The sequence below is a fragment of the Lontra canadensis genome, unplaced genomic scaffold (assembly GCF_010015895.1).
Source record: "Lontra canadensis isolate GAN:19392208 unplaced genomic scaffold, GSC_riverotter_1.0 scaffold241, whole genome shotgun sequence".
Lineage (NCBI taxonomy): Eukaryota > Metazoa > Chordata > Mammalia > Carnivora > Mustelidae > Lontra > Lontra canadensis.
In genome coordinates, this window is record NW_022631235.1 from 407,825 (window position 1) to 435,282 (window position 27,458).

Consider the following 27,458-nt stretch of genomic DNA (forward strand, 5'->3'; position numbering starts at 1 on the left):
AGAGACCATTCTTTTCCCCATTGTATATTCTTTTCTATAATTTACTATAATTTTTAAAGCATGTATTTTAATTTAAAATTTTCAGTAAAAGTTGATTATCTAAAATAAAGTAGAGATATCTGTATTTACGAGTCAGGAATTTCAGTTTCCAAGTTTATTTTCCTTTATATTTAATACTTTTATTGATGATATAAATTGTGATCAGCTTGTATTCAGACCTCTTTCTATTTCATGAGTGTATATATCTAAATGTTATTAAATGTTTAAACAAAAAATATGAAAAAACATGAAAAAGCTTTTTTCCAATTACAAATTGATCATATAGAAATAGTATACAAGATGTAATTCTGAGACAAACAGGAGCACTTTTTTCTTGGCACTTTAGTCTTTTGTTAAAGACTAAACTGTTAAAAAACTTTTAAAATGTACTTAAAGGAGTCCACGTAGCCAATCTTTCAGCCTCAATTCATGTTTTAGTTTATATTTGAAGACAAATCCCTTATTTTTGCTTTTGTCATTTTGTTGCATGGGTATTTTTCTGTGTGCTGGTTCAAGGGTATCATTCTAATTCTAGGGCATTATCATTAGCATAAAACAATGACAAAGTATTTAATCATTTCCTTCTCCTAATAACCACAGAGCTATCTATACCAAAAATATCAGAAATGATAAAAAATACTTTATACTCCTTTTTTGAAAAATGGAAAGTTAAGAAAAGATACCCTGAAAATTACTTTAACACTTGTAAAGTAAGCACAGAGCATCATCTGTAAAGTCTGACTAAACTTCAAATGATATATTCATATAACTTAACAGCAATAAACAAAATGCATTGTTTATTGCTTGAAAATGCAATAAACAAAAATAAACTTCTGCTTTCTGGTATGTAAAGAACTTGGCAGTCATCACTTGCATCTACAATAAGAATATTTACAATAAGAATAAAGCTGAACAAGGGTGCCTGGGTGGCTCAGACATTAAGTGTCTGCCTTCAGCTCAGGTCATGACTCCAGAGTGCTGGGATTAAGCCCCACATTGGGCTCTCTGCTGGGCAAGAAGCCTGCTTTTCCCTCTCCCACTCCTCGTGCTTGTGTTCCCTCTCTCACTGTGTCTCTTTCTGTCAAATGAGTGAATAAAATCTTAAAAATAAATAAATAAATAAAGTTGAACAAACTGAAATCCAACCTCTCTTACATTCATCAAAGAACTGAGATCATAAGACAAAATATTGTCATGGAAATTGAAGAAAAATACAGTTATAGAGAACTACAACCTAATCAGGCACAGAAGCCCATAGCTTAAGTCAGTATATTTAAAGTGTAATTGATGAATTTCTGGACTCTTTTTGTGGACTAGATTAAGATCTTAAAACTTGGAAGGAGCACACTCTTAAGGAAGTGCCTGCACTTTCCATAGTTTTTCTTGAAACAACCCTACCAGTTTTTTACTGTGAATATCAGGGGAAAATCCTGTAATGCTTCCCACAAGGGAAGAAGAAAACTAACCATTTTCAAAAAATATCTAGAGCTTTCTTCCCCTTAAACAATGCCTGCTCTCAAAGAAATTATTTTACCATAGCCTAACATAAGAGGATTTTTACCAAAACCTAACCAGTCTTGGGAAGGAAACACCCAAGTCCAGCCCTCTTTAGATTTTGACAAAGAGGAAGGAAAATACGTAATTCAGGCCCACTAAAAGACTAAAACCTAATTATAGGACTGCAGAAGGCCTGCTCTCCTCCTATGCATTATTACAACATTTATTAGGCTCCTGCATAACAGCAGGGGATTAGAGCTGAAAGAATTGAAAGCCTCAGAGCATATTTATGGAGTCTATTGATAACCCAAGACAAAAGAGAAGACAAAAACAAGGACAGAAAAAGAAATTTTAGCCTCTAACATCACAGCTACAGCAAATAGTAAACAGTCTTACTCTTAGCCAGATAAACATAAAAGCTTACACTAAAGAGCAATCCACCTCAGCATCTTTCATCTATTATAAAAATAATAATTATATATATATTTGTTTACTGTTAAAAAATTACAGGCAAAATGGTCTGATGAAACAAAGTAAGCGTCTGAACTAGACTCACAATGGGCAGAGATTTTGGAATTTATCAAACTTTGAGTTTGGTTAATATACTAATGGCTTTAATCAGTGAAGTTTAACATATGTCAATAGAAACTTCCAAAAGTTAAGTGCAAAGATATAAATGAATAAAAACAATGGAATAGAATATACAAGAACTGTGGAATAATTACAAAAGGAATAACATACACATAATGGGGATATTAGAAGAAGGAAGAGAGAGAACAAATACTTGAAGAAATAATGACTCAGAATTCTCTAAATAACAGACACTTCAGATCTGAGAGCTCAGAAAACATCAACTTTGAAACATGCCAGAGAATGTACACCGAAGGTGTATTATATTAAAACTTCAGAAAATCAGAAGCAAAGAAAATATCTTGAAAGAAGTCAGTGGTAGTGATGTTAGATATGAAACCTTAGATATAGAGAAACAGGGCAAGAATTACTTTGGACTTCTCTTCAGAAACCATTTAAGCAAGAATAAAGTAAAATGAAATATTTAATATAGAAAGAAAAACCTCACCAAAATAGATTTTGCATAATATATACAACTTTATGCCTACAAATTTGATAACCTAGATTAAATGAACCAATTTCTTAAAAGATGCATTCATTAAACACACAGAAAGACAAATATATAATCTAAATAGGCCAATATCTATTAAATTAATTAATCAATAATTAATAATCTTTCCAAAAACTGCTCCAGGCCAATATGGTTTCACTGGTGAATTCTACCAAAAAAATTAAGGTGGAAATGACACCAATTCTATACAATCTCTTTCATAAAATACAGCAGAGAAAATAATTCCTATCTTGTTCTCTGAGTTCAGCATTAGCCAACTAAAATCAGGCAAAGACATTACAATTCAGAAAAGGTACAGAATATGTGAATGTAAGTGCATTATCCCCTCAACAAAATACTAGCAAATTGAATCCAAATATGTATAAAAGAAATTATGTGTCATAACCAAGTGGGATTTATGCCTAGAATGCAAGGCGACTTCAATATTGAAAATCAACTGATGAAATCAATGACATTAACAGGTTAAGAAGAAAACCATACAATCATATCAATAGATAGATAGGGTGCCTGGTTGGCTCAGTGAGTTAAAGCCTCTGCCTTCAGCTCAGGTCATGATCTCAGGGTCCTGGGATGGACCCCCCCGCATCAGGCTCTCTGCTCAGCAGGAAGCCTGCTTCCTCCTCTCTCTCTGCCTGCCTCTCTGCCTACTTGTGATCTCTGTCTACCAAATAAATAAATAAAATATTTTAAAAAATAGATAAAATGCATTTGACAAAATCTAACATGGATTCACACACAAAAAACTCTCAGGAAATAAGTTATAGAGTGGACTTCCTCAACTTAATAAAGAACATCTATAGACAATTGACAGCTAACTTCCCACTTAATGCTGAAACTAAATGATTTTTCTCAAGAACTGGAAGTCCCAGCTAAATGCATCAGAACAATCAATCAATCAATCAATGGCACATAGATTTGGAAGGAAGAAATAAAGTATCTTTTTTCATAGATGATATTATTTTCTGCATCCAATAACTGACCAAAAAGAACTATCTGGAACTAAAAAGTGAATACAGCAAGATTGCAAGATACAATGTTATTATATAAAACTTAATTACCCAGGGTGCTTGGGTGGCTCAGTCATTAAGTGTCTGCCTTCAGCTCAGGTCATGATCCCAGGGTTCTGGGATCAAGCCCCACATCGGGCTCCCTATTCAGCGGAAAGCCTGCTTCTCCTTCTCCCACTCTCCCTGCTTGTATTCCCTCTCTCGCTGTCTTTCTCTTCGTGTCAAATAGACACAAATGTGTCTATATTGTGTTGTGTTAAATAAATAAAATCTTAAACACACACACACACACACACACACAACTTAATTATCCTCCTAAACCAGCAAAGGACAACTGGAATTTGAAATGAAAAAACACAAGGGTGCCTGGGTGACTCAGTCAGTTAAGTGTCTGACTCTTGTTTTCAGCTTTGGGTGGTGAGATTGAGCCCCGTTTCAGGATCCACTTAAACTCTCTCTCTCCTTCTCCCTCTGCCCCTCCACAACCCTCCCTCTAAAAACCAAACACCAAAAACCGAAAACACACAGTAGTACTTACAATGAAATACTTAGGAATGCATTTAACCAACTATGTACAACTATGTACAAAATCTATGTGAGAAAAACTACAATATTCAGATAAAATAAATCAAAGAACTAAACAGATGGAGATATTCCATGTTAATAAATATAATTCTCAATATTGTTAAGATGTCATTTCCAACTGATTTGATCAATAGATCCATTCAGTCTCAATCAAAATCACAGAGAGTTATTTTGTAGATACCACCAAATTGATTCTAAAATTTATATGGAAATGTAAAATGTCCAAAATAGTCAACCCAATATAAGTCAGTCTATCTAAGTCAGTCAATCTAAGTCAGAAGACTAGCATTTATCTAATGCCAAAAATTGCTACAATGCTACAGCAATCAAGCCAGTGTGGTGCTGGAGAAAGAATCAACCAAAAAATTAATGGAACAGCATACAGAGCCCAGAAATAGACTCATACAAACATTGTCAACTGATTGTTGGCCATGGAACAAAGACAATTCAATGAAAAAAAGACAGTCTTTTCAACATTGTCAATAGAATATTTAGACAACCACATGCAAAATACATTATATATGTGTATAAACACACACACACCTTACACATCTCACAAACAACTCAAAATGGATCATAATTCTAAAAACAAAATGTAAGCTTTATATAAAACTTCTATATTATAACATGAAAGACAATCTAGGTGATTTTGAGTTTGGTGATGAATTTTTAGAAACATCAAAGCACAGTCGATGAATGAACAAATTGGTCAGTTTGACATCATTAAAATTAAAAACTTCTGCTATGTGAAAGTGTAAAGTTTTTCCGGTGAGATAAACACAACACCAGGCAAAGTGGGTGCAAGGCAAGATTTATTAAAGGCATCTCCGGCAAAGTTTCAGGGCTCAGGAGGAGGGGAGCCAGGAATGATGCGCCGGGAGGAGGTGGGCACCCTCGGGTGAGGTTCCCCGACTCTGGAAAGCAGAGTGGCGGAAGTCGCGCCCAAGGCAGGGAGGAGGGGGCTTTTAAGGGGTCTCGAGGGGAGCTCAGGGGTCTTTTGGCAAGTTTCCCTTATTCGGATATTTCTCCTGCTCGTTGGGGTCCCATTGGTCCATAGGAGCCGGGGGCGGGGGTTTCAGATTCCTGCTTGGGTCTTTGTTCTCCTGTCCAAGCTCAGGTCTTGCGGCGGGAACTTTTGCCATCTTAAGTAGCCCTTTCTGCCAGCCCAACAGAAAGAATGTCAAGAGAATGAAAAGACAAGTCGCAGACTGAGAGAAAATATTTGCAAAGGTCATATCTAGTAAAGGAATTTTATCTAAAATAAACAAGAACTCTTAAAAGTCAACAATAAGAAAATAAACAATCCAGTAAAAAATGGATGAAAGAGTTGAACAGATACTTCACAAAATAAGATATACTTATGGCAAATAGGTATATGAAAAGAAGCCCAGCATCACATGTTATTACAGAATGCCAATTATGAGATGCCGCCACATATCTATTAGAATGGCCAAAATCCAATGCACTGACCACACCTAATGCTGGTGAGTATATGGAGCCAGGGAAACTCAGTCATTTTAGGTAAGAATGCAAAATGATACGTTCACTTTTAGAGGAAAGTTTGACAGTTTCTTATCAGCTTAAACACAGTTTCCACTATCTAATCCAGCAATTGCTCCCTTGCTACTTACTCAATTGATTTCAAATCTTATGTTCATACAAAAGCCTACACACACACACACACGCACACACACACACGAGTTTTATTTTGTGATTGTAAACACTTGAAAGCAACCAAGATGCTTTTCAATAGAAGAGTGTATAAACAATCCGTGTACATCCATATAAAGGAATTTTATTCAGCTATAAAAAATATAAATGAGGTATTAAGCCACAAAAAGGGAGAAAGCTTAAATGCATGTTCTAACTGAAAGAAGTCAGTCTAAAAATACTATTCACTATATGATTTTAACTCTATGACATTCTGGAAAAGGCAAAACTATTGAGACAATGGAAAGATAAATGGATGCCAGGAGTTCAGGAGGGGAAATTCAGAAGGGAGAGGCACACATTGTTAGGGCAGTAAAACTGTTCTTTATGGTTTAGGGCTATGAGACTGCTATGATAATGTAATAGTGGATGACATTATTCATTTGCCAAAATCCATAGAACTGTACAACACAAAGTGACTGCTGGTATCAATGTGGACTTTATGTAGTAATACTATATCATTCATTAATTGCAGAAAATGTACAACACTAATGTAAGATGTTAATAATAGGGGATACAGTGTGTGGAGTGATGAGAAGGGATATATGGCAACTCTGCTTTCTGCTCAAGTATTTTATAAACCTAAAACTACTCTAAAAAAGTCTACTGGAAATTTCTTTTCGTGTCCTTAGGTCTCAAATTTCTTTAAAATGTGAGGTATGCATGCATTAATTTTGAAAGGAAATTTACTGGTGGAACTCCAAAGTTGACAATAGTGATTTTCTTATTTTGGGTTGTATGTATTTTCATGTATTACTAGTGTAATTTTGAGCAGCTAGCTTACCCCACCTCTACTCCCCAGATAAACTCTGCCAAGATATGACTCCTACGTTAATTCTTGCTCCATTTTCTAGTATTTGTTATATTGCACAAGCAGTATTCACAAGAGATACTTGTGTGTACCCGGGAAACTTGATTTTAAAAGGTATACTTCTGGAGGGGCAGTTAACTCTCCCTAACCATCTTTCCACCACCACCACCACCAACTTGCTGCTCCAGTTTTTATACTATGTATTAAAAATAAACTCAAACTTTCAGAATACTAGTAAAATGAGCATCATATACATATTACAACAGTTTTAACAATTCTTAACTTAGCCATATTTTTCTAATTGTTTTGCTGAATTTTAGAAAGTAAATTATAAATATGATTTAATAATCAAATATTTCTTTCTTAAAATGTTTTAAGTTTTTATTTAAATCCAGTTAGTCAACGTATAGTGCAATACTGGTTGGAGGAGAAGAATCTAGTGACTCATCACCCACCCACACCAACCCACCCTTCCCCCAACACACAACACCCAGTGTTCATCACAACAAGGGCCCTCCCCAACACCCATCACCTATCCAGGCCATCTCCCGCCCACCTCCCCCTCGCCCCCGCCCCCACCCCAGCAACTCCCAATCTGCTCTCCATACTCAAGAGTCTCCTATGGTCTGCCTTCTCTCCCTTCTTCTTCTTTTTTTTTTCCCCCTTCGCCCGTGCCCTTCAAACTCCACATATTTCTGTATGTATCTTCAAAAATAAGAACAATTTCCTCCACCCTCCAAAAATGAAATACACTAACCAAAGTAATGGTAATTCTCTTCTGTATTTCTAATATCTAGTCTATATTCGCTTCTCCAATTGTAGTCTCTTGCAACTGTTGTTTTTTCCCCACTAGCATCCAATCGAGAATCATGCTTTGCAATATGTTGTCTGGTCACAAGGTTAAAGTCTAAAGCACAATATCTGAGGATTCAGGAAGTTTCCAAAGTTCAGATCTCATTGTCATGTCCCAACTCACTAACTGAGGAGGAAACGCTTCTAAAATTACTTCCTGCGGTCTCAAAGTTTTATGGGAAATGTAGTCTTAAATGTTATGGGCCTACCGCACAGCACTCTGGGAACGGGACTTGGGGCCTTTTTCTACGCAAGCGCATAGCCAACCTTGTTTCTTTCAGCCCGTCTTCTCTGGTTGAAAAAGGACACGAACTCGGCTTCTTTGGCTGTCTACGGGAGTGGAGGCTTTGCACTGGGGGTGGGAGCACTGGGAACACGGCTCCGGGAGGCCTGGGGCCCTGCCAAATCCGGTAAGTTTGTGTGCAGCTTGCGCGAGAGGGAAGTCCCGGGAATTTCCTGGTGGATCCTCCCCTCCCCCAGTCCCTGTGTGCTTGAGATGTCGGTTCCCGCTTGCTTCCGTGGCGCAGGCGGGGCTGCGGCCCCTGTCAGGGGAAGGTACTCCTCGCGGACGCCGAGTGCGGAGACTGCAGGCAGTGAGAAGGGAATCCACCTTCATAAAAATGTTTTCGACGAACATGAGGCTACTAACAGCTTTTGGAATTACTCTGAGAAGATGTCATCTGCAAAGCTTTTCGTCAAGTGCTTGTAAAAATCGGTGTGTAAACTACTATCACAAGACACTTTGTTTCCTTTGGTATTTTACTTAAGCCTCACAATTTCCCTTATAATTATGCCGTTTTAAAAAGTGAAAGTTTACTGGAGGCCGAATAATATACACCAGGGCACAAGCTAGTAGGTGGGCGAGGTTGGATGTAATTACAAGTAGGTTGTACTCCCTACATAGTCTTGCTCTCAGCATCCTTTCTGCCCCAAACCCAGATTTGCAACCTTCGGAGCTCTTAGAAGCATAGCCTGCCCCCAGATTTCCAGAGATGTGATTGTGAAGTGAATATGGACAGAATCTCACAGTGTGGTAAAATATATCCTGGGATTTGTGGATTCTTTTCAGAGCCCCTGGTCAAGAGATTCTTGAACTTTATTGCACCTTGTAAGCTGTCTCCATCCTCAAAGGCACAGTCTGATAATCTAATAATGCAGTGCTGGCCAATAGAAAGATAGTGGAAACTATAATTTAAAAAAAAATTTTCAGTAGCAATAATAAAAAGAAAGAGATGAAATTAGTTCTATTGATGTGTTTAACTCAGTATATCTGATACTTTATTATTAACCACACTTCAGGTGTAGTAGTTGCATTCAGCTAATGGCTACGTTACTGGGTAGTACACTTATATTGGATTCCAAAGTCAGGTTTAGAGTGCTAAATGGAAGTTTCAAATATGGTGAATTTGTTTCTCAGACCCAGATCCCAGCCCCTCTCTAGTAAAGTAACTTAAGACTTGAAAAAAAGGGCCTTAGAACAACCATCATTTAGAAGAATAGCTCTTCTGACAGATTGCTCACTGGAGGTTCAGAGCAGAGGTAGAAATTTCAAGAAAGGCACAGGTCCTGACTTGCTCCACCACAAGCAGTTTTTGATCCCTGTTAAGCATGAGATGAGTCAGACTTGATGATCACACACAGAAACCATCACAAACTGTGTGACAGTGGGCACTGGACCAGCTTGCAGAAGGTGGTAACCTGAGGTTGAAAGGGATGGGTGGCTCTCAGGTTGTGCAGGAAAAGGCACTTCACTGGATGGCAGGTAAGGACATGATGCCCAGGGAAGGTATAAGCAGCCAGAGCTGATGAAATCCGAAACAGCACCCAGTTTCCTTCACTCTCCCCTCATTCTTTCCAGATTCTGATCTGCCGTCATACCATGTCCATTACCACATGTGGCATCTAGAGTTACGCTCATATTCCCTCTTTCCTAAGTTTAGGGAATGACAAAAGAATAGTAGAACAAAAGTTTTCTTTTCTTTGGAAGCTCAAAATGTTGGGCCTGAAATGAATGATTTTTGTAAAGAAACCCAGGGTAGAAGTAAGCACTTAAGCACAGTCCTGTTTATTTACACAGTTAAGTACTATAGGCATCTTACTAAAAAGTCTGTTTTAGAATTTGCAACCAAGTTAGAACAAAAAGTTAGGAAAAATATTTCTTTGATAAAGCATCCCATCTTTATTTTGAAGTTTTCTGGGGAAGCTCTAACTCAAGGTGTAAAGGCAACACAAATTTGATTAACAATCCCATCTTAAGTAGGTTTTTTTTTTTAAAAACAAACAAACATTAGTTTAAATGAAGGTAGAAGGTTTTACCTTTGTATACCTGAATTTGCTTAACCAATATCCTTTTGTTTCATTTTGTGTTTTTTTTGTTTTTGTTCTTACTTAGTCAGAAGGGGACATAAATTGTTAATTCATTGACATATGAGTTTCCCTGCAGTGAAAATGCAAGGTCAAGCCTCTGTAATCATATCTCAGATGCAGTTGTTCAGGTATTACCTCTGTGTGGTCCTTCTTGTTCCCTCTCAAGAATGTCAAAAGAATATTCTTCTATAGGGAAACCTTTTTTCCAGCTGATGTTACGAAATTTTTAGGTAAATGAAAATAGTTGTAAGGCAGACCAGGTTTCTTATCACCCTATTTCTCCTTCCTCTTTCCCAGCTGAGCCTTTTCATTTCTTTACATTCTTCAAGGAGCAGCAGAAAATGAACATGGTGCGGGTAAGTTCTATTTTTAATAGTCTATTTTATAGTAGATTTTATAAGGGTTTTAGAGTCTATTAACATGAAAAAGTAGAAATAGAAATGAATCAGATGCATTTAGATGCAAAGGTGGCGTGTGGATATGAAATTGGAGCTCCAAATTTATTTCTGAATTTTGGTAGCCATGTCAAACAAACTGTACTGCTTTAAAGGTTGGCATGGATGAGAAGATTAAGCAAACCAATACCTCATAGAATGTTAAAACATTTCAAGTTAAAAATGATCTTTATTTTTTGAGTAGGTGATTTAGTTAACTTTTCAGTAATAATTCTAAAATAATCTAGAACATTGTCTCTACTTGTTCTTCAATAAAAGTAGAAGATGTAATGTTAAATGTGAACTTGGTCAGTTCTGTTTTCCAGAAACTCAAACATTTTTTCTGCTAAATCAGCTGAATATCCCTTAAAATTACTCTCCATAAATATTTTGAGTACCCATGATATTCAGGTTGCTCAGGAGTTTAAAATCATAATGCTTTGGTTTCTCTCCCCACTTGCCTGTTATATCTGGTGACCAGAGGCTTGATTATAATCAACTCCATTGGGTCTTGTCTAATTATTTCTGTAGCATTTGCCTCTACTTCTCACTCTGTCCTTCTGGCAAGTTTCTTTGGTAGTGACCATGACACACTCCAGTGGCCCCCTCCTTACAGTGCTGATATCTTTTTGGAGTCATCTCTTTCCCTTGTCATTTTACGTGGTTCATTCCCAGTTTCTGACCTTGGCACTTTAATCTGCTCTATTAGTCTTAGATTGGTTTCATTGTCTTTATTTTTTTTTAAGCTTTATTGAGATTCAGTTCACATGCCATGCTGTTCACCTATTTAAAGTGTAGAATTCAAGTGTTTTAATATACCCACAGACTTGTGCAAATAGGACCACAGTCAATTTTAGAACAGTTTCATCATCTTAAAAAGCAACTCTGCATTTTATCCCCTCTCATCTGCTCATTTCCCAAGCCCCAAGCAACCACTAATCTGTTTTCTATCTGTATAGATTTGCTGAACCACTCCCTGTATTATTTCTTATAGGGCACTTCTGCTGTGACAAATTTTGTTTATCTGGGAAGGTTTTAATTTTTCTGTTTTTGCTGGATATACAATTCTTGGTTGACAACTTTTTTTCCCAGCACTTATTTATTATATATCATTTCACTGTCTTCTGTCCACCATGGTTTCTGATTAGTAATCTGCTTTTAATACTATTGTACATGATGAGTCACTTCTTTCATGCTGCTTTCAGTATTGTTTCTTTGTCTTTATTGCTTGATACTATCCCATATTTTATTTTTTTGTCATTATTTTTCTGTTTTCTCACACTATGTAATTTCAATGGGCATATTGTTTAGTCTGTTCATTCTTTCTTTCACCTGTTCAGATCTGCTGTAGAATCCTTTTGGTGAAATTTTGATTTAGTTATTATTATCAACTCTTGAGTTTCTATATAGTTTCTATTTGTTGTTAAAATTTCTATCTCTTTATTGATATCCTTCATTTAGTGAAACATATTTTATTTTCCTTTAGTCCTTGGACTTTTTTTCCTAGATATTTGACCATATTTAATATGGCTGATTTAAGGTTATTGTCTAGTAAATTCAATGTCTGCTTCCTTAAGAGCATTTTCTATTGATTATACCTTTTCTGCATATGGGCCTTTCCTGTTTCTTCCCTTGTTTACTAAACTTTTTTTGTTGAAAATAGGACATTTTAAATAGAAGAATGTGCCAGTTCTAGAAATCAGAATTTCTCCCCTCCACTGGGGTCATTGTTGAAATTTATTTGTTCAGTGACTTCTTTTTTTTTTTTTTTTTTAATTTTATTTTCTATAAACATATATTTTTTTCCCCAGGGGTACAGGTCTGTGAATCTCCAGGTTTACACACTTCACAGCATTCACCATAGCACATACCCTCCCCAATGTCCATAATAACCCCACCCCCCCAACCCCCCACACCCCAGCAACCCTCAGTTTGTTTTGTGAGATTAAGAGTCACTTATGGTTTATCTCCCTCCCAATCCCATCTTGCTTCATTTACTCTTCTCCTACCCCCTTAACCCCCATGTTGCATCTCCTCTCCCTCATATCAGGGAGATCATATGATCTCCAGCTCCTTTAGGTGTAGGGTTAGGTTGTGTACCTGAGACCTTTCTTGTTTCTTGAAAAAGGCTTGTACTCCTATATATGTTCCTCTCAGGACTGCCTTTGTTTTGTCCCACAGATTTTGAACCGTTGTGTTTTCATTATCCTTTGTTTCCATGAATTTTATCAATTCTTTTTTAATTTCCTGGTTGACCCATTCATTCTTTAGAAGGGTGCTGTTTAGTCTCCATGTATTTGGGTTCTTTCCAAATTTCCTCTTGTGATTGAGTTCTAACTTCAGAGCATTGTGGTCTGAAAATATGCAGGGAATGATCCCAATCTTTTGATACCGGTTGAGACCTGATTTAGGACCGAGGATGTGATCTATTCAGGAGAATAAGGCTTTTACTATGCTGAGATATGTTTCCTCCAGACATACTTTGTTTAGACTTTTTATCATGAATGGGTGTTGTACTTTGTCAAATGCTTTCCCTGCATCTACTGAAGTCGTCATATGGTTTTTATCCTTTCTCTGATGTCACATATTGCATATATTGTTTTGCAAATATGAACCCCCTTGTATCCTAGGAATAAATCCCACTTGATCGTGGTGGATGACTTTTTTTACTCTATTGTCGGATTCAGTTTGTTAACATTTTTTTGAGGACTTGTGCATTTAATTCATCTGAGATATTGGCCTATTCTTCATTTGTTGTTGTGTCTTTACCAGGTTTTGCTATCAGGCTGATACCGACCTCAGGAGGTCAATTTTCTTGGTTAAGTCATTATTTGCTTCAGCTGTTATCTACCACCTCGGGTAGCCATTAAGTTTTTGACAAATGATGAGTGAGGATAAGGCTTTTCACACTGAGCTCTGCGTTAGCTCAAATAAAGGTATCCTTAAAAGTGGGGTCTTTCAGGAAATCACCAAACTGGCCAAATAATGACAGTTTTCTGTGAATGAGGCTTTGATGGGTCTCCAATCCAGTTCTGCTGTTGTGCTTGCCAGGCTGCTGGCTGCAGACCATTGGTTGTCAAACTATTGCAGAGTTGGAAAGAGAGGGATGGGAGCAGGGTATCAGCATTCTTACTATGGTTCAGCTGTTTTGTTTTTGTTTGTTTTTTATAAACATTTTGAAGATAGCCTTTGTTAATTTTTGTAATTTTTGCTAGTTTTTTTTTAAAGATTTTACTTATTTATTGAGAAAGCGAAAGAGTATATGAGTGTGGGGGGGGCGGGGAGGGGAAAGAGAGAAAATCTCATTGCTGACTCTGCTCTGAGCATGGAGCCTGACGTGGGGCTTGATCCGACAGCCCTGAGATCATGACCTGAGCCAAAATAAAGAGTTGGACACTTAACCAACTGAGCCACCCAGGCACACGTTTTTGCCAGTTTCTTCATAGTTTTTTATGAAGGAGAGAATTTTTTGGATCCTTACTTAGCCAGTTTGATTTATGTCACTTGTTAGCTTTTTTTAAAATCTGATTGATCTTATTAAGTCATATATTAAAGAGATAAAAATGAAAGCAGTGCAACTTTTCTAATTTTTTTAGTTTTGGAGAATATAATTACTTTTTCTTTTTATCTTTTTTAGATTAAATTTTATGAGAGATGTTCCTGTTCTTTTATTTATTTGTTTTAGTTACCAGCTATTACTACTGAGTTTCACATGCAGGAGGTACTCACTTAGTAAAACTGAAGACATGAATGAACAAATAATTGGATACATAACACTGAGGGGAAAAAAGAAACTTGTTTCTGTCCTTTTATCTCTTAGTTTTCTTCCATTTCTTTTCTACTTTTAATTGTGATAAGAATACTTAACATCTACCCTCAGCACATTTTTATGTGTATAATACTATACTGTTAACTATAGGGATGATGTTGTACAGCAGATCTCTGAAACTTAATGACTTTGCATAACTGAAACTTTATACCTGTTGAATAGCAACTCCCCAATTCCTCCTCTTCCTAGCCCCTTTGAAGTGTTTTGTTGTGGAAGTTTTCCCTTTTTGCATTTTCCAAGATTCTACTTCCTGACTCTTACTACTTTTCAGAAAGCTTTTTCTTTGGCTTTCTGGCCTATCTATACTTTTCCTGCCAGCCTCTTTAATATTCGTGCTTCCCTAAATGCTTTTTGGTATTTTCTTTCTTCAGTTCCATATACGATGTATAGCATGTAGCTCGAGTTGCTGATTGCCTTTTTAAATTTTACCACCTGAATTGCTAGTAATTCCTAAATGCTTGTCTTCATCCTTAGACCTCCCTTCTGTAGTCTAAAACCATATGTATATTAGTTTAAGGGATGGTTCCAGCTTTATGTTTACAGACCATTCAGGAGCAACATGAACAGATCTGTCTCACTAGAACTTCTAACACATTTTTTTTTTCTTTTTGTTTCCTAAATGTCAGTGTTTGGCATCAACATTCCAGAAGCTGCTCATTTAGTTAGACTGGGTGGTTGTACAAGAAAGTAATTATAAAATTGTACAAATTGTACAAGTGTACAGTTGTACAAGTTGTACAAGGAAGTAGTTATCAAATTGGTTGCTGCTGCTACTCTGTAATTAAATCCCTATCCTTATATTCATTGCTGTTACTTCAGTGTAAATAATATCACTTATATTGGTCTCTGTAATTCCAAATCCTTGGTAAGTTGTTCTTTGCTCTTCATGAGCTCTAGATTTATATATCTTTATATACGTATTTATATACATATAATGTATATAATGTAAAATATCTCCAAAGCTTACGTGTATCTTCTTTGTCTCCCATTATTTACAATGATGATGTCTGAGGAGGGAGTGAACATCTTAGAATTCTCTAGAATACCCACAGTACCTTGGGATGAAGAGGAAGAGTTGTAGGAACTCTTTACATTGAATTTTTTGTCTTAAAAAATGTATAGTTCATAAACATATAAAGGAATTATAGTACATTAAAAACCTTTTTAACTGAGCACCTCCCCAGTTAAAGACAAAATTAGGTCAGAAATAGGTGTATTTGATAACCATATCTTTTAGAGCTTAAGAGTAAACAGCAGTTGTTCTCAAAAGATATTTTCCTTGTCATATGATTCTGAATCTTTGAAGAAACTGTGTTGTTACAGGGATCCATGTCATTTGAAGATGTGATTGTTGAATTTACCCAGGATGAATGGCAGTACATGAGCCCTGCTCAAAGGACCCTGTACAGAGATGTGATGCTAGAGAACTATAGCCACCTCATCTCAGTGGGTAAGCAGACCTTATTATGGGACTTCGTCTAAATTAAATTTCCTTTTTTTAAGTTATCAAGGTACATGGACTCCTTGTAGAGATTAATGTTGTACTGGCTTTTGAGCAGGAGGTCTAAGGTACCTGAAGCCTTTAGGAAATAGACACAATGTTTATGTTATGACTTTCCCATGGAGTACTTCAAATATGCACATTTTTTTTGCTGCTCTTATTGCTATATCTTTCACCACTTTTAGACACCAAAAAGCCCATGGATCTGGTATATATATATATATATCCTCAGTTGTCATGTTTACAGGGTGTTGCACCACCAAACCTGAGATGATCTTCAAGTTGGAGCAAGGAGAAGAGCCCTGGTCCTTAGAGGAAGAATTCCTAAACCAGAGGTACCCAGGTGAGTGAGCACTGACAGAAGGAAAACTTGGGGTAGTTAAACTTTTAGGGGAATACCTTTGAAAGTTTTGTTTGGTTGGTTGGTTGTTTTACCCTGTTAAACAGCTCTATTGAGATACTATTTACATATCGTACAATCCAGCCATTAAAGGGTGCAATTCAGTGGCTTTTCATATATTCACAGATATGTGTAAATATCACCACACTCCCATTTTCATCACCTCAAAAAGAGACCTCATACCTTTTAGTTATTACCTCCGTATCCTCCCTTCCTCTGCAGCCCCATCAATCACTAATCTACTTTATGTCTTTATAGATGAGCCTGTTGCAGACATTTCATGTAAATGCAGTCACACATTATATGGTCTTTTACGATAGGTTTCTTTCACATAGGATTACAAGGTTCTTATATATCAGTACTTGATTCATCCTTTGTATGGCAAAATAATGTCTCATTGCATGTATTTGCCACATTTGTTTGTCCACTCTTCATTCAGTTGACATTTAGGATTCTACCTTTTGGCTATTGAGTAATGCTGATAGAAACATTCATTTATAAGTTTTTGCACAGATTTTTTTTTTTAATTTCTCTTATTGAGTTGTACTTGATTCAAATGGCTGGGTTGTGTGATAACTGTTTCAAGAATTTCAAGACTATTTTCCACAGTGCCTGCCTATTTTTTTCATTCCTAGTGACAGCATATGAGGGTTCTAATTTTTCTACACCTTCACCAACACTTAGTATTATCTGACTTTTTTATTCTAGCCATCTTAGTAGATGTGAAGTGGTGTATCATTGAAGTTTTGATGTGCATTTTTGTACTGGTCATTTGGCCTGGCATAATAAATATCATAGTCTGGGTGGCCTAAATAGTAGAAATTTATTTCTCATAGTTCTGGAAGTTGAAAGTCCAACATCAGGCTGCCAATATGTTTAATTTCTGGTGATGCTTCTTCCTGTCTTCTACTGACCGTGACCCCTATGGCCTTTCCTCTGTGCTTTCGTGGAGACAAAGCTGTGGTGTCTCTTCCTATTCTTTCAAGGACACCAAGCCTATAAGTTCATCGAGCCCCACCCTGATGAACTCATTTAGCCTTAATTTCCCCAAAGGCCTTACCATCAAATACAGTTACATTGAGGGCCAGGCCTTCAACATAGGAATTTGGGGGAGAGGTATAATTCATCCCATAACAACATACCTGGTCACTAGTGATGTCAAGCATTTTTTTCATATGCTTACTGGTATTTGGTGCAACCTGATAAATTCAGGAACTTCAAAAATTAGAGTTTCAAAGAATTCTTAGAGCAAAAGACTGAAATCATCCTAAATGTGTTTACTGAAAGTTTTTGTTGTGAAGCTGTTGAGCCAGACAGCATAATTTTTAGATTAAGCATATTTCCCAGTCAGTATATATAAGTGATTTGATCATATTGGTTGCCTAAAAGAAATAAGTAAGTTTGAAAGATTGCAGTAAAAGAATAATAAAGTTATTCAGTCAAAAATGAAATAATTTAGAGTTTCATGTTATTCAGGCTTGAATGTAGACAGTACATGCAGTAACTTAGGGGTGCCTGGGTGGCTCACCAGTTAAACATCTGCCTTCAGTTGAGGTCATCCTCTCAGGGTCCTGGGATTGAACCCCATGCCAGGCTCCCTGTTCAGTGGGGAGCCTGTTTCTCCCTCTCTCTCTGCCCCACACCTTCCACATGCTTTCTGACTCTCTCTCAAATACATAAATAAAATCTTCATAAATAATAAACAAGTAAATGCATTAACTTAAAAGACAGCCCTTTTTTCAATAGCACAGGTTTAAAGTAAACCCGTAAGCATTTGAATGACTGCACCATACAGTATCATACCAGCTATCATAAAACAAAATAATGAGGTCTAAGAATTTAAAATTCACCAGGGTTAGGAGATAATAATGTACCTCATCTGATTAAAGATACTATGAACACTAAGTAAGTATGCCTATATGGGATGTAAATGATACTTATATTAGAGTGAACTCGGGGTGCCTGGGTGACTCAGTCAGTTAAGCATCTGCCTCCGGCTCAGGTCATGATTCAGGGTCCTGGGATGGAGCTCTGTGTCGGGCTCCCTGCTCAGCAGGGAGTGTGCTTCTCCCTTTCTCTCTGCTCCTTCGCCATGCTCCTTCTCTCCCACTCTCTCAAATAAATAAAATCTTAAAAAAAAAGTGAACCGTGTATTTGTACGTGTATCCTGATCAAAGAACAAGCCTTTCACCTTCCCATAGGTTAATCATAAGATAGTGAAAATATAGTTAATCTATAAAGAAAACCAGTTAAGTTTAGAATGTAAGTTTAGTTTAGAATCCCATAAGTAATATTCTCAACATATTTTGATAAAGCTAGAAATTAATGAGTAAACAAAAAACTCTTAACATGGATATTTTAAAATTATCTCTTTTAAACAATGTATAAAAAAGGCCATCAAGTCCAAAATTGTGTGACTTTTATAAAATAAATGTGTACATTATAAACCTTAGGCTATAGCTAAGTTAGTGAACAGAGTTAAAATGGTAGTCTTGTAATTAAGCGAGAACAGTAAAAATATACCAACACAAGGAGAATTTAAAAGTGAAATTAAAAATTAATAAATTGGAAGACTGAGAAATTATAGAATGTTTCTTAGAATTAAAAAAACAGTGAAAGGGATGAAATTTTAGCTAACCCTAACAGACAAAAGAAGCACTTATATAATAAATTCAAAATTATAGTTAATAGAATATCAAAGAAAATTTCATTCATAGGAATGTTGTGGTAGGATTTGCTCTATCTCATATGTAAAGCTCTGAGAGTTAAGTAGTGTGGAACTGGAAGTGGGATAGTTTAATAAATTAGCAAAACAGAAAAGGAAGTTCAGTGAAAAAAAATATACTTCATAGATAATTGGTCTTGTTAGATGGCACTATCCCCACAAAACAGTGGAGAAGGAATCACAAAGTAACCTTATGGGTCTAAACGAAAAATGGGATTCAGGTGACTTAAAGGCCTGATTTTTCTTCAAAGCAAAACTAGAAATATTCTATATGGTAATAAGGAGAATGTGTTTGTGACTCTGCCTGGGGAGGGAATTGATAAGATATAGGAGTATTAACCAGGAGAAGGATGGAGTGAATGTATTCCATTTTACTCTCCACTAAGTACAGCTAAATGTATGTGTGTGTGTATCTGTTTATGTGTGTATTTATATATATGTATTTATATATATGTGTATCATGTGACAATACATATGGTGCATATATATAGAATAAATGTAATATTCTGAAAGATTACAAAATAAAGAAGGTGAGCCAAGGACCGTGGTACCTGATGAAATACAGGGTGGTTACTGTTAGGAGAAGGCTGGTAGGGACCCTGATATCTCACCTCTCCCCATTGTTAATTTGGTAGCCTACTCCTCCAACTCCCAAAGGTGTCAGTGGAGGTTTAGTGGGGAACGTGGACTTTTGTCCACCCTTGGCAGTAGTGAAACTGCATTGCACTTCTTTTATTGGCGTGATTTCAGAGGAAGTTGACTAAAATTGAATATTAATTAATGTTAATTTTGATAAGTTCAATATATTAATTTTCTCATAAAGAACATGCATTTGTTGTTTTGTCTAGAAATATCCAAACCCAAAGTAAGACAGATTTATTCATGTTTTCTTCTAGAAAATTTTACATTTTGTGATTCATTTGGTTTTAGTTCTCAGACAGGATGGGATAGGTGTCAAGTTTAAATTTTTGAAAAGGAGAGTCCAGTTATTCTAGCACCATTTATTGAAAAGATTATCCTTTCTCTACTGAATAGCATTTCCATTGTTCTTAGAAAATGGGTAAATGTATATTTTGTATATGGTACATAAGTTTATGTGTGTGTGTGTATATTTGTACTTATATTCTATACATGTGAGACTGTATTTCTGTGGTATCTGTATTTTTTAATTCATCTACCTATCTATCCTTATGCTGATACATTAACTTTATTATTGGAAGTTTTTTTTTTTTTTTAAGATTTTATTTATTTATTTGACAGAGATCAAGGTAGGCAGAGAGGCAGGCAGAGAGAGAGGGCGAAGCAGGCTCCCTGCCAAGCAGAGAGCCAGACGCGGGGCCTGATCCCAGGACCCTGAGATCATGACCTGAGCCGAAGGCAGAGGCTTAACCCACTGAGCCACCCAGGCACCCCCAGAGGTTTAACATCTTAAAATCCAATCCATAAAGAAATGCACATCTCCCTTTATTTGTAATTTATTTTATTCCTTTTATCAGTAGTTCTTGGAATATAGATACCAACTATTTTGGGGTTTGTTTTTAGCACCATGGTAAATTATATTCTTTGTCTGATTTAAAATTCCAGTGATAATTGTTTGTACATGATTGGCTTTTGTGTATCAGCTTTGTATTTTGCCTTTGTATTCTGCCACTTATTAAGGAGCTTTTTTGAAGATCTTTCTGTGGTTCTCTCTATAGATTTTGTATCTTTATTTCTATTCTTGCATATATATATCCCATGCATTGGTGGGAACTTTCAGTACAGTCTGGAATAGAGGTGCTGAGGCTAGACACCCATATTTTTCCAATCTTAGAATTTAAGTATTCAGGCTCTCTCTCTCTCTTTTTTTTTAAGATTTTTAAAATTTATTTGACAGAGAGAGAGATCACAAGTAGGCAGAGAGGTAAGCAGAAAGAGACGGGGAAGCAGCCTCCCTGCCGAGCAGAGAACCCAATGGGGGCTTGATCCCAGGACCCTGAGATCATGATCTGAGCTGAAGGCAGAAGCTGAGCCACCCAGGTGCCCCAAGTATTCAGTCTCTTAACCATAATGTTAGCTATAGGCTTTTTGTAAATTCCCTTTACAGTAGGTTAATGGATTGATTTTGAAATTTGTGAAATATCTTTGCCTTAAATTATTTGATTATGTGATTTTAATTCTTTAGATGATTAATATGGTGGATTACATTGACTTTTAAATATCTCAACAGTTTGTATTCTTGGTATGAATCCCCCTTGATCCTGATATATCATTTCTTTTTTACATTTTCTACATTGCTCTGTTGTTTTTTTAAATGACATATAATGTATTAGTTGCCCCAGGGGTACAGGTCTGTGAATCATCATTCTTACATAATTCACAGCACTCACCATAGCACATACCCTCCCCAGTGTCCATCACCTGTCCACCCCATCCCTTCCAGCCCCTCTCTCCCTCAAGCAGCCCTCAGTTTGTTTCCTGAAATTAAGAGTCTCTTATGGTTTTTTTCCCTCCTTGGTCCCATCTTGTTTCATTTTTCCCTCCTGTCCCCGCATGAACCCCGACCCTGCCTCTCAAATTCCTCATATCAGAGAAATCATATGATAATTGTCTTTCTCTAACTGACTTGTTTCACTTAGCATAATACTCCCTAGTTCCATCCACATCATTGCAAATGGCAAAGTTTGGGGGTTTTTTAATGGCTGCATAGTATTTCAGTGTGTTCGTGTGTGTGTGTGTGTGTGTGTGTGTGTGTGTGTTTGTGTACATTCATTTTCTTTCTTTATCCATTCATCTGTTGATGGACATCTAGGTTCTTTCCATGGTTTGGCTATTGTGACACCTGTTGTTTCCTGACTGATTAATTTTAGCCATTCTGACTGGTGTGAGGTGGTAACTCACTGTGGTTTTAATTTGTATTTCCCTGATGTGGAGTGATGTTGAGCACTTTTTCATGTGTCTGTTGGCCATTTGGATATCTTTGCAGAAATGTCTATTCATGTCCTCTTCCTATTTCTTGATTGGATTATTTGTTCTTTGGGTGTTGAGTTTGATAAGTTCTTATAGATTTTGGATTCTAGCCCTTTATCTGATATGTTATTTTCCCATTCTGTCGGTTGTCTTTTGGTTTTGTTGACTGTTTCCTTCGCTGTGCAAAAGCTTTTGATCTTGATGAACTCCCAGTAGTTCATTTTTGCCCGTGTTTCCCTTACCTTTGGTGATGTTTCTAGGGAGAAGTTGCTGTGGTTGAGGTTTGGTTTGGTTTTTTGGGGGGGGGGGGGGTTGGTTTGGTGTTTTTTTTTTTTTTTTTTTTTTGAGAATTTTTACATTTATGCTATGAGGGATATTGGTCTGTAGGTTTCTTGTATTTTCCAGAAGAAATTATTTAACATTGGCTTTTGTTTTTTGTTGTTTGTTTTTTTTTTTTAACATTTGGCAGAATTCATTAGTTACTGCCTTCTAATCCTGGAGCTGTTTCAAGGTGCAATGTGTTTGTTGACTACATAATTCAATTTCTTGAATAGATATTGATTTGTTATATCTTATATCAAGTTCTATCTTCCTTCTTGAATTAATTTGGTAGTTTTTGTTTTTTTAAAGAAATTTGTCTATTTTACTTTAATAGTCAATATATGGGCACAGAGTTTCCCCTAATATTCTTTTATTATCTTTTTAGTATCTGTTGTATCAGTATTTATATCCTGTCTTCTATCTTTTCTGATATAAATACTGTGTGTCTTCTCTTTTTTTCCTCTTTTCATTTAAATCATTAAAAAAAATCTTCAGTGAACTAAGCTTTGGTTTGATTGAGTTTTCTCTGCTTCCCATTTTCAGTTTCATTTTCTTTAGTTTTTATTATTTTCTTCCTTCTGCTTTTTTTAGATTGAATTTGTTCTCTTTGTCAAGTTTCTTAAGGTGGAACTGGATAACTGATTGGAGTTTTTTCCAATATAAAAAATTTTAAGCTGTAAATTTATCTCTAAGCACTACTTTAGCTCCATCCCACAAATTTCTGTATGTTCTAAATATTATTTGTTTTCATTCAATTCTACATTAATTTTCTGTGAAATTTTCTCTTTGACCAGTGGGTTAATTAGAAGTATATTAATTTACAAATATTTTGTGTTTCTCCAGGTGACTTTGTGTTACTGATTTCTAGCATAATTTCTTGATGGCCTGAGATTATACTTTGATTTCTGTTCTTTTATATTTGTGAAGATTTTTCTTGCAGTATAGAATGCAGTCTGCTGTGATGAATGTTTCATGTGAGAGAATCTATAAAGAATATTGAGAGTAATGTAAATTAAACTGTTTTTTAAATGTATTTGCATTCTTGGGTTTTGAGAGCATAGTTACTCCAAATGCTGTTTCATCCCTTGTAGCTGTAATATTGTAGTATTCCTGCCTCTTTTCCCTTCTTTCCTTCCCCTACCTGCTGTGTTGCCATAAGTGCCCTGAAACAACAGATTTATTGCCGTTGCTATCATGGATCCCATAGAATTGATAGGAATGTGGTCCCAGGAAGAATTTTGGGTGTGGTTGCTATTAACATCCCTGAATGTCCTGTGAATCGAATGTTCTAGTATTTTTCATGATCTTTCTAGTGAGCTCTTAGTTTTGGCTCATGGAAAGAAGTTTTCTAAGAGTATCCAGTCTTTAATACCTGTGGCAATGGAACTTTCATTCCCAGTTATACCTTTTTTGTTTGGCTTGAGCAGGGTGGGTATTGTCAAAAAGATTTTCTGTTAAACCACCTTCTTTTTTTTTTTTTTTTTCTTCAGACCTTTGGCTAGAAGGAACAGGCTTTTCTTGTAGTTCTTTTTGTTATGTATATTGTTGACTTTGGATTGCAGCCTTTTCCAACCCTCCCGTGCCCCATATAAGATATATGGGAAGCAGAGAGAACAGCCTTGGAATCCCCTGCTCTGTCATTTCTTGAGTTCCAAAGTACACATTCCATTTTGTAGCATCTTACTGACTGACTTACTATTGATTTAGTTACTGATTTATTGCTTGTCCAGGGATTTGTTCATTGTAAAAGGGAGGACTTGGGAAGAAAGGAGCTAGCTACTCATTATTAGCCAGCACTGGAAATAGTACCTGTTTTCCATGGATGTGGAAGAAGTATATCTGTCTTTTCTCTATGTGTGTGAATTATTGATCTTTGGAAATGTGACCTGTAATAGAATATAGTACATAACAAACATGCGGCTGTAAGTTACTCTCCATAAGAAATACAAGATATAAAGATGTTTCCAATTTTTCTCATTTTAGGATATTTCAGTGTTGATATTCACATTGAAGGGAACCAGGAAAAACAAGAGAAACCTCTGTGGCAAGTAATATTCACTGATAACAAAACATTGAGTAAAGATGGGCAGAAAGTTTTAGAAAAACCATTTATTCTGGATATACTTCCAAATTCTTCTGAAAAAATGCCCTGTAAATGTGACTCATGTAGAATGAAATTGCAAGTTGTTTCTGAGTTAATTATTTGTGATAGAAACTATTCAAGAAAGAAGGCTGATTACATGAATGTTTGCAAAAAGTTGCAGCTTGATATTAAAGATGAGAAAACTCATACTAGAGAGAAACATTATGATTATAATAGAAACATGAAACCTCTCATTAATAGGAAAGATCATCAGAAACTTCAAAGCCTGGAGCAGTCTTTTGAATGTAATGAATTTGGGAAAGTTTTACATGGTAAGACTCTCATTATTATAGGAGAGGAATCGTATAAGGGTGATGAACTTAGGAAAACCTGTGATAAAGCAACTTTATTTAACTACACGAGAACTGGCACAAGAGAGAAATGCTTTGATCTTAATGAATGTGGGAAATCCTGTGACAAAACCACCACTGTGAATTATAATAAGGTTCACATGGCTGTGACAAACTCTGAATATAATGAGAGTGGGAATAACTTCAGCAGGATCTTGTCTCTCACTCAATCTCAGAGAACTGTTAAAGAACAGCGTGCTTTTGCAAGCAGTAAATGTGATGAAAACGTGATCCCGAGCTCAACCCATACAGTACAAAAAAAGACACAAATTAAAGATGAATCTTGTGCATTTAATGGATGTATAAATGCCTTCTACCAGAAATTAGACCTTATAGTATGTCAGAGAACTCACACAGAAGAGGAGCCCTATCAATGTGATAAATACGGGAGGTCCTTCCATCAAAACTCAGCTGTCAGTGTACATCAGCAAAATGAAACTGGAGAGAAGTCATTTGAATGTAATGAATGCAGGAAATCCTTTTACCAGAAAGCACAACTCATTCATCATCAGAGGATCCAATCAGGGGAGAAACCTGAGGATTGTGGGGACTCTTTTTGTTCAAGTTCACACCCTATTCATTATCCTGGAACTGATATGAGGGTCAGTCTCTATGATTGTAATAAATGTGGGAAAACTTTCTGCCAAAAGTCAAACATCCATGAAAATCTGACAGTTCGCACAAAGGATTGTGATAACAGTGGATATGGGAAACCTTACAAGAAGCCTGCTCTCATAGTACACCAAAGAACATATACAGGCATGAAACTCTGTCAAAGTAATACACATGGGAAAACATTCTCCAAGATAGTACATTTCAAAGAACATAAGAGAATTAACACAGGGGAGAAATCCTACAAATGTATTGAATGTGGGAAAACTTTTTTTAAGACATCACATCTCAGAGCACATCAGAGAATTCACACAGGCGAAAAACCATACAAATGCACTGAATGTGGGAAGACTTTCTCTCACAAGACACACCTTAGTGCACATCAGAGAATCCATACTGGGGAAAAACCCTATGAATGTAATGGATGTGGGAAAACTTTTGCTGATAATTCAACCCTCAGAGCACATCAGAGAATTCACACAGGGGAGAAACCCTATGAATGTAATGAATGTGGGAGGTCCTTTGCCCATATATCTGTTCTCAGAGCACATCAGAGAATTCATACAGGGGAGAAACCCTATGAATGTAATGACTGTGGGAGATCTTTTGCCCATAATTCAGCCCTTAGAGCACATCAGAGAATTCATACAGGGGAGAAACCCTATGAGTGTAGTGACTGTGAGAAGACTTTTGCCCATAATTCAGCTCTCAGAGTACATCAGAGAATTCATACAGGGGAGAAACCATATGAATGTAATGAATGTATGAAAACATTTGCCCATAATTCAGCTCTCAGAGCACATCAGAAAATTCATACAGGGGAAAAACTCTATGAATGTAATGAATGTAGGAAAACTTTTTCACAGAAAACGCATCTCAGTACACATCAGAGAATTCACACAGGGGAAAAACCTTACGAATGTAGTGAGTGTGGGAAAACCTTCTCTCAGAAATCATACCTCAGTGGACATGAGAGAATTCACAAAGGGGAGAAACCTTATAAATGTAATGAATGTGGGAAAACTTTTATCTATAAGGCAGCCCTCATAGTCCATCAAAGAATTCACACAGGAGAGAAACCCTATGAGTGTAATGAATGTGGGAAAACTTTCTCCCAAAGAACACACCTCTGTGCACATCAGAGAATCCATACAGGGGAGAAACCTTATGAATGCAAGGAATGTGGGAAAACTTTCGCTGATAATTCAGCCCTCAGGGCACATCAGAGAATTCACACAGGGGAGAAACCGTATGAGTGTAATGAGTGTGGGAAAACGTTTTCCAAGACATCACACCTCCAGGCACATCTGAGGACTCAGACAGGGGAGAAACCCTATGAATGTAATGAATGTGGGAAAACTTTCTCCCAGAAGTCATATGTTATTGCACATCAGAGAATTCATACAGGGGAGAAACCCTATGAGTGTAATATATGTGGGAAACCTTTTGCCCATAATTCAACCCTCAGAGTCCATCAGAGAACTCACACAGGTGTAAAATCCTATGAATGTAATGAATGTGGGAAGACTTTCTCCCAGAAGTCACACCTTAGTGCACACCAGAGAATTCACACAGGGGAGAAACCCTATGAATGTAATGAATGTGGGAAAGCTTTTGCACAAAATTCAACTCTCAAAGTACACCAGAGAATTCACACAGGAGAGAAACCCTATGAATGTAATGAATGCAGGAAAACTTTTATCCGTAAGGCAGCTCTTAGGGTACATCACACCAGAATGCACACCAGAGAGGAAACCCTTACATGTGGTGAATTTGGGAAGTCCTGAAGGGATTCATACCTTAACTGATAACACACAGTGAAAAAGCTCATGTCACAGACTGGCAGACTGTGTCCCTTAAACATTTCCTTTTCCACTAGTCACATAGTTTGTCTAATTTCCCGGTCTTTCATTTGAGTGATACTGGCCATGGAATATGACACTACTACATTTAAGCTAAGTCCAGACTGCAAAAGTCACCTTATATTCTTTCTGTCCTGTTATGTTGGGATAGAGGTATTTCCAGGGCAGACTTGTCATGTGTATTAAACGTAATAGAGCACAAGGTGAAAGAAGCCAAAATCTGAATAACTGGGTGAAATAGTTCTCCACTAACAGATCTTCACAAGTTGGCTTAAAACACACACACACACACACACACACACACACACACACACACACACACA

General features: G+C 36.6%; 1 protein-coding gene across 2 annotated transcripts; it reads left to right on the plus strand.

Annotated features, from left to right (window-relative positions):
• Positions 1-7,937: 7,937 nt before the first annotated feature.
• On the plus strand, positions 7,938-27,447 carry ZNF658 (zinc finger protein 658). Of its 2 annotated transcripts, none has more exons than XM_032849694.1 (5): positions 7,938-8,052; positions 10,307-10,365; positions 15,596-15,722; positions 16,021-16,116; positions 24,152-27,447. In XM_032849694.1, exons 2-5 carry the CDS (start codon positions 10,351-10,353, stop codon positions 27,058-27,060), a joined length of 3,147 nt encoding a protein of 1,048 aa, XP_032705585.1. In that variant the 5' UTR covers positions 7,938-8,052; positions 10,307-10,350; the 3' UTR covers positions 27,061-27,447. The 2 variants fall into 2 exon arrangements, with proteins under 2 accessions (XP_032705585.1, XP_032705586.1); XM_032849695.1 differs by lacking the exon at positions 7,938-8,052 and adding an exon at positions 8,094-8,357.
• The last annotated feature ends 11 nt before the right edge of the window (positions 27,448-27,458 follow it).